Below are 7,191 nucleotides of genomic sequence, written 5' to 3' on the forward strand. Positions count from 1 at the left end.
TTTTTTTTTTTTTGAGTGGGAGTCTCACTCCCTCGTCCAGGCTGGAATGCAGCGGCACACTCACAGCTACCGCAGCCTTGACATACTGGGCTCAGGCAATCCTTCCACCTCAGCCTTCCAATTAGCTGGAACCACAGGCGTGCACTACGACGCCCAGCTTATTTTTTGATTTATTGTAGAAGTGAAGTCTCACCAAGTTACTCAGGCTGGTCTCAAAACCCTGAGCTCAGGTAATCTTCTCACCTCAGCTTCCCAAAGTGCTGGGACTACAGGCTTGAGCCACCATGCCCGGCCATGCTCAGTGTTATTATATTATCAGTTTAAATCACTACTGGGATTCCATTGTATGGATGTAGCATAATTTGCTTAGTCTTATTGATGGATATTAAGGTTATTTTGCTGTTAGAAACCACATGGAAGCCGGACTCCGTGGCTCCGCCTGTAATCCCGCGCCTTTGGGAGGTTGAGGTGAGTGGATTGCCTGAGCCCATGGATTTGAGACCCGCCTGGGCAGCGAAACCTCATCTCTACAATAAATCAAAAAATCAGCCAGGCGTGGTAGCGCACGCCTGTAATTCCAGCTACTCGGAAGACTGAGGTGGAAGGATTGCTGGAACCTAGCAGGTGAGGCTGTGGTGGCCGGGCGTGGCCACTGCACTCCAGTCTGGGCGACTGAGTGAGACTCCAACTCAAAAAAAAAAAAGAATCCACATGGAGATGAACATGCTAGTTGACGTGTTTTTGCCTTTGTATGATTATTTCCCTTAGTGTTGGTACTAGAAGTGGGATCTCTGGGTCAGAGCATACATACGTAGAACATACTGGTTTAGCCGGGCGTGGTAGCGCGCGCCTGTAATTCCAGCTACTTGGAAGGCTGAGGCGGAAGGATTGCTGGAACCCAGCAGGTCAAGGCTGTGGTGGCTTGGAGTGTGCCACTGCACTCTGGTCTGGGCGACAGAGTGAGACTCCAACTTAAAAAAAAAAAAAAGAAAAAGAAAAATCTAAAAAAGAACATACTGGTACATTCTCTTAAACTACTATCCAGAAAGGTATTTTCAGGGCTCCTAGCACTCCACATTTTCACCAGCATGGGATCTTGACAGTAATTATTTATTAATTTGATAGGTAAAAGATGAGTATCCCTGATACCTCTTTTTTTTGAGTTGGAGTCTTACTCTGTTGCCCAGGCTGGAGTGCAGTGGCACGCTCACCACCACCATAGCCTTGATCTGCTGGGCTTAGCCGTTCCTTCTGACTCAGCCTTCCAAGTAGCTGGAACTACAGGCACATACACTACTACAACTGGCTAATTTTTTGATTTTATTGTAGAGACGAGGTCTTGCCAAGTTGCCCAGACTGGTCTTGAACCCCCGGGCTCAGGTAGTCCTCTTATCTCTGCCAAAGTACTGGGATTACAGGTGTGAGCCACTGAACCCAGCCCTGATATCTCTTGATGCATTTTCTTTGGTTATTATTGAGGTTGTTGTCATCATGTACTCATTGTCTGGGCTTTCTTAGTTCTGGTATCTGTTTGCATTTCTCTATGGCTGTAGGATTTTGTGTGGATGAGAGCTCGGCTCCAGCTAGAAGTGGAGGAACAGCTCAAGAAGAAATGTTTTACTCTGCTTTGCTACCATGATCCCAGTTCAGGTGAGTGCTAGCTCTCGGTGTTCTCACGACTGGCCTTCAGGATTTCCCGGTCTGTTCTTTGAGAATAATGTATTTGAATATTGGATTCAAGTAGAAGCTTAAAAGCATCAGAGATGCTTATTTGTTTTCTTGCTGGTAGAATAAAAACAAGGACTTTTGTAAGGACTCCTTTTATTTAGCAAGATGCTAAGTGGAATTATCCTCCTGCTGCAGGGAAAGATGAGTTCTCAGGAGGAAAGAATGGTATTAGGAGGAAAGTTCAGGCCTGTAGGTGTTTCCCTTATCTTTGTTTCTATGACTTAAGAATTAAGGGGAGCAGGGCACAGTGGTTCAAGCCTGTAATTCCAGTACTTTGGGTGGCCAAGGTGAGAGGATTGTCTGAGGTCAGGGGTTCAAGACCAGCCTGAACAATTTGATAAGACCTCATCTCTACAATAAATCAAAAAAATAAGCTGGGTGTGGTAGCACTCGCCTATACTTCCAGCTACTTGGAAGGCTGAGGTGGAAGGATTACCAGAGGCCAGCAGATTGATACTGGAGTGGCCGTGAGCCTGCCACTGCTCTCCAGCCTGGGGGACGGAGTGAGACTCCAACTCAAAAAAAAAAAAAAAAGAAAAGAGAAAAGAAGGGCCTAATCTGGAATTAAAGATAAGAGTGAAGATAACTTAATTATGAAAACTGTTTAACATGACATCAGAAGAAAACCTAGAAGAACGCAGATTTTTTTTTTGGTAGAGACGGAGTCCAACTATGTTGCCCAGGCTAGTATCAAGCTCCTGACCTCAACTGATCCTCCCACCTTGGGCCCTCTAAGCGCTGGGATTACGGAAGGTAGAACTTGTAGGGCTAGGATAAGGGCACTGAAAAATGGCCTTAGAGGGGCACAGCAATTAGGGTTTTCCTATCATTTCACTATCTCTGCTTAGATGCCGACAATGAAACCCTGAAGGCAGCAAAGGTGTGGAAACTGTCAGAAGTCCTGGTGGGGGAGAAGCAGCAGTGCCAGGATGCCAAGAACCAGCAGAAGGAGCAGATGGTGCTGCTGGAGAAAATGAGTGCCACCTACTCCCAGGTTTATCAGGCAGTGGGATAGCCTCCTCTTTCCTTTACCCGGACCCCAGGGGCACCTTTGGGGAAGCCAAGGATTTCTGATCTGCCCTCCTTTCTGCTGTCTTTATCTGTGCCCTCTTTCTTCCTCCTTCCTTTTGGGGTTCAGGTGCTTCTCCGCTGCCTCACCTTGCTGCAGAGGCTTCTTCGGGAGCACCGCCTAAAGACTCAGTCTGAGTTAGACCGCATCAACGCCAAGTACCTGGAAATCAAGTGCAGTGCCATGATCCTTAAGCTGAGGTGAGCTGTGAACCCTAAGGATCTAAGGAATTCTGTCTCACACACCAGCTATCCACATTCCACTCTTTCCTCTCCACCATGCCTAGCATCTTCTGGGTATCCAGTAAATGTCACACAGCTGTATTATTAGCCTTCGGATTACCCAAGAGCTTTCAGTGTTCTTGAATCTTTTCTTTTATAGCCTTCTGAAACAGGCACTTCACTATGAGATCAAGGAATTGATCTCATAGTAAGTGATTCAGGGTGACCTTGTTTATTCTATCACTGCTTAGCCTATACCTTGACCATGGGCAGGAGCTGCTACTGTCAGAGATCTTTCATTTGACATTTTCTTCTTCCCTCTGTCAGGATGGAGGAGCTCACGATTTTATCTGACACTTACACTGCCAAGAAAGTGGAAGTTCATCGACTCATTAGGTGAGAACTCCCAAAAGCCTGGTACAGCTGTTCACAGGTGGTGCCCACACTCTCCAGACTTGCCCATTTAAAAATGTTCTCAGCCGGGCTCGGTGGCTCAGCCTGTAATCCCAGCACTTTGGGAGGCTGAGATGAGTGGATTGCCTGAGCCCGTGGGTTCGAGATCCGCCTGGGTGACTTGGCGAGATCTCATCTCTACAATAAATCAAAAAATCAGCTGGGCGTGGTAGCGCGTGCCTGTAGTTCCAGCTACTTGGAAGGCTGAGGTGGAAGGATCTCCAGAGCCCAGCAGGTCGAGGCTGCAGTGGCCAGGAGCGGCCACGGCACTCCAGTCTGGGTGACAGAGTGAGATTCCAACTCATAAAAAAAATAAATAAATAAAAATTTTTTTTTTAAATCTCATTTTTGTCTACTTTCTGAGGAATAGCAACCTTATGTTGTACCTTCTCTGCCCGGGCTCTTAGGGACCGTTTGGAGGGAGCCATTCTCCAACAAGAGCAGGACTTGGAGAAGTCAAGACAGGTCCTGAACAACTATGAGGTCCTTGGGGAGGAGTTTGATGGGCTGGTGAAAGAGTACACCAAACTCAAGCAGGCAACTGAGAACAAACGCTGGGCCCTCCAGGAATTCAACAAGGCCTACCACTGAGCACTGGTAGGGCCAGGAAGAATGACTTCTGCACAGCCTTTGCCTTCTCCTCCTCCTCCTCCTCCTCCTCTTCCTGCTAACAGGACCACCTTCACCTGAGACTGCCTGCACTACAAGGGAGTGTGGGGATACCTGTTTGAAACACTGCAGTCATTAAGGCACTCTTTTGCGGTTCTCTTTCTTTTATACACTGGACCTCTTCTGGAAAATCTAGTAAGCAGATTTGTGTAATTTTATGCGTAGCTCTTTGTCAGTGTCAGCCCTGTGTTGTATTTGATTATCTCCTGAATAAAGTAATGATATAATGTCTAAGACTTTAGTTATTTTTCTTTTTTTTTTTTTGAGTTGGAATCTCACTCTGTCGCCCAGACTGGAGTGCAGTGGCCGCTCCCGACCACCGCAGCCTCGACCTGCTGGGCTCCAGCGATCCTTCCATCTCAGCCTTCCAAGTAGCTGGAACTACAGGCGCTACCATGCCCGCCTAATTTTTTGATGTATTGTAGAGATGAGGTCTCACCTGCCCAGGTGGGTCTCAAACCCACGGACTCAGGCAATCCACTCACCTCAGCCTCCCAAAGGTGCGGGATTCCAGTCTGAGCGAAAGAGTGAGACTCCAACTCAAAAAAAAAAAAAGACTTAGAGGCTTCATTCTGGGAGAGCAGAAGTGGATTAAATCTGGGATTGCTCTTGAAGAACTATAATCTCCAGAGGAGTCCTAGGTGCTTAGGCAGGTAGAGAGCTGTTTTGTCACTGTTGCTATCGGTGAGGCAGTTATAACAAGGCAGCTTAGTTATGGAAAGGACACAAGCTACTTGTGTTCCTGGTTCCCCCTGGTGTGATTTGAGGGCGACATTTCTCTCCAAAAGCAGAGGATGAGAGATCACCTAAGGAATCAAGTTCAGTGGTCTCGGTTGGCTGGTATTGAAATCTAGGCCTGAGATCAGAAACAGAAGGCCTCTATCTTAATTTAGAAGAGGCACCTTAGCTAAAGTGGCCTAAACTCAAATGATGGTCTAGATTCATTTATAGGAAGAATTAAGATCTTTGACTCAACTTTAAATTTTTCTGTAGATGGCTGCTTACTGCCTGCTATGGTTTGAATGTCTACTCCAAAACTCATGTTAAAACTGAATCCCAGCTGAATGCGGTGATGCTCACGCCTGTAATTCCAGCACTTTGGGAGGCCGAGGTGGGAGAATCACCTGAAGCCAGGAGTTCAAGACCAGACTGAGCATCATAGCAAGACCCCCATCTCTTATTTTTTTTTTTTTTGAGTTTGAGTCTCACTCTGTCACTCTGGCTGGAATGCAGTGACACACTCACGGATACTGCAGCCTCGATCAGCTGGGCTCAGATGATCCTTCTGCCTCATTCTTCTTTTTTATTTTATTTTATTTTATTTTACTTTATTTTATTTTTATTTATTTTTTTGAGTTGGAGTCTCACTCTGTCGCCCAGACTGGAGTGCAGTGGCCGCTCCCAGCCACCGCAGCCTCGATCAGCTGGGCTCCGGCGATCCTTCCGCCTCAGCCTTCCGAGTAGCTGGAACTACAGGCGCGCGATACCACGCCCCGCTAGTTTTTTGGTTTATTGTAGAGATGAGGTCTCACCAAGTTGCCCAGGCGAGTCTCGAACCCGTGGGCTCAGACAGTCCACTCACCACTCACCTCAGCCTCCCAAAGGCGTGGGATTACACTGAGCCACCGAGCCCGGCTTTGCCTCAGCCTTCTAAGTAGCTGGAACTAGAAGCGTGCGCCATCATTCCTGGCTAATTTTTAAATTTATTGTAGAGATGAGGTCTCACCAAGTTGCCCAGACTGGTCTCGAACTCATGGGCTCAGGCAGTCCTCTCACCTCAGCCTCCCAAAGTGCTGGGATTATAGGCGTGAGTACCACGCCTAGCCAAGACTCCATCTCTTAAAAAAAAAATTCCCAGACTCAGTGGCTCATGCCTATAATCCCAGCATTTTGGGAAGCAGAGGTAAGTGGATTGCCTGAGCCCAGGGATTTGAGACCAGCTTGGGCAGCTTGGAGAGACATTGTCTCTACAATAAATCAGAAAAATTAACTGGTCTGGTGACATGCACCTGTAGTCCCAGCTACCTGGGGGACTGAGGCAGGAGGATTGCTTGAGCCTGGGAGTTTGAAGCTACAGTGAGCTGTGATTGCATCACTACACTCTAGCCTAGGTGCCAGTGTGAGACTCTCTCTCTTTTTGTTCTTTTTTTTTAAAATTTATTTTATTTTAAGCCAGGCTCGGTAGCTCAGCCTGTAATCCCGCGCCTTTGGGAGGCTGAGGTGAGTGGATTGCCTGAGCCCGCGGGTTCGAGACCCGCCTGGGCAGCGAGACCTCATCTCTACAATAAATCAAAAAATCAGCCGGGCTTGGTAGCGCGCACCTGTAATTCCGGCTACTCGGAAGGCTGAGGCGGAAGGATCGCCGGAGCACAGCAGGTTGAGGCTGTGGTGGCCGGGAGTGGCCACTGCACTTCAGTCTGGGCGACAGAGTGAGACTCCAACTCAAAAAAAATAAATAAATAAAAAATAAAATAAAAAAGAAGACTGAGGCAGAAGGATCATCTGAGCCCAGCTGGTCGAGGCTGCAGTAGCCGTGAGTATGTCACTGCATTCCAGCCAGGGTGACAGAGTGAGACACCAACTCAAAAAAAAAAAAAATGAGCCGGGCGTGGTAGCGTGTGCCTGTAGTTCCAGCTACTTGGAAGGCTGAGGCGGAAGGATTGCCAGAGCCCAGCAGGTGGAGGCTGCGGTGGATGGGAGCGGCCACTACACTCCAGTCTGGGCGACAGAGTGAGACTCCAACTCAAAAAAAATAAAAATAAAATTATTTTATTTTAAAGATGTGGGATACAATTCAGGATTAGATCTACAAGTGGTCATTGTACAGGTAAAGCTTGGGCCTCCCTTTGGTTCCCACTTTGCCTGGTTTGAGATCAGGTACCCTTATTAATGTTATGTGCCACCCCCTCCTTTTTTTTTTTTTAGTCAGAGTCTCACTCTGTTGCCCAGGCTGTAGTACAGTGGCACGCTCATGGCAACCATTGTCTTGATCTGCTGGGCTTAGGAGATCCTTTTGTCTTAGCTTTCCAAGTAGCTGGAACTACAGGTGCC

The 7,191-nt window shown here is 47.5% G+C and overlaps 1 protein-coding gene across 4 annotated transcripts in view; it reads left to right on the forward strand.

Annotated features, from left to right (window-relative positions):
- The window catches only part of HAUS4 (HAUS augmin like complex subunit 4), a 15,280-nt gene extending 10,906 nt beyond the window's left edge, over nt 1-4,374 (forward strand). For all 4 annotated transcript variants that reach the window (XM_021716154.1, XM_008065262.1, XM_021716156.1 and 1 more), the window contains 5 exons: nt 1,554-1,650; nt 2,577-2,722; nt 2,867-2,997; nt 3,346-3,414; nt 3,879-4,374. In XM_021716154.1, the coding sequence (XP_021571829.1) occupies nt 1,554-1,650; nt 2,577-2,722; nt 2,867-2,997; nt 3,346-3,414; nt 3,879-4,062 (627 nt within the window). In that variant the 3' untranslated portion in view covers nt 4,063-4,374. The remainder of the gene's footprint in view (nt 1-1,553; nt 1,651-2,576; nt 2,723-2,866; nt 2,998-3,345; nt 3,415-3,878) is intronic.
- The last annotated feature ends 2,817 nt before the right edge of the window (nt 4,375-7,191 follow it).

Source organism: Carlito syrichta, unplaced genomic scaffold, assembly GCF_000164805.1.
Source record: "Carlito syrichta isolate Samal-C Ts95f unplaced genomic scaffold, Tarsius_syrichta-2.0.1 Scaffold308201, whole genome shotgun sequence".
In the NCBI taxonomy this organism is placed as follows: domain Eukaryota; kingdom Metazoa; phylum Chordata; class Mammalia; order Primates; family Tarsiidae; genus Carlito; species Carlito syrichta.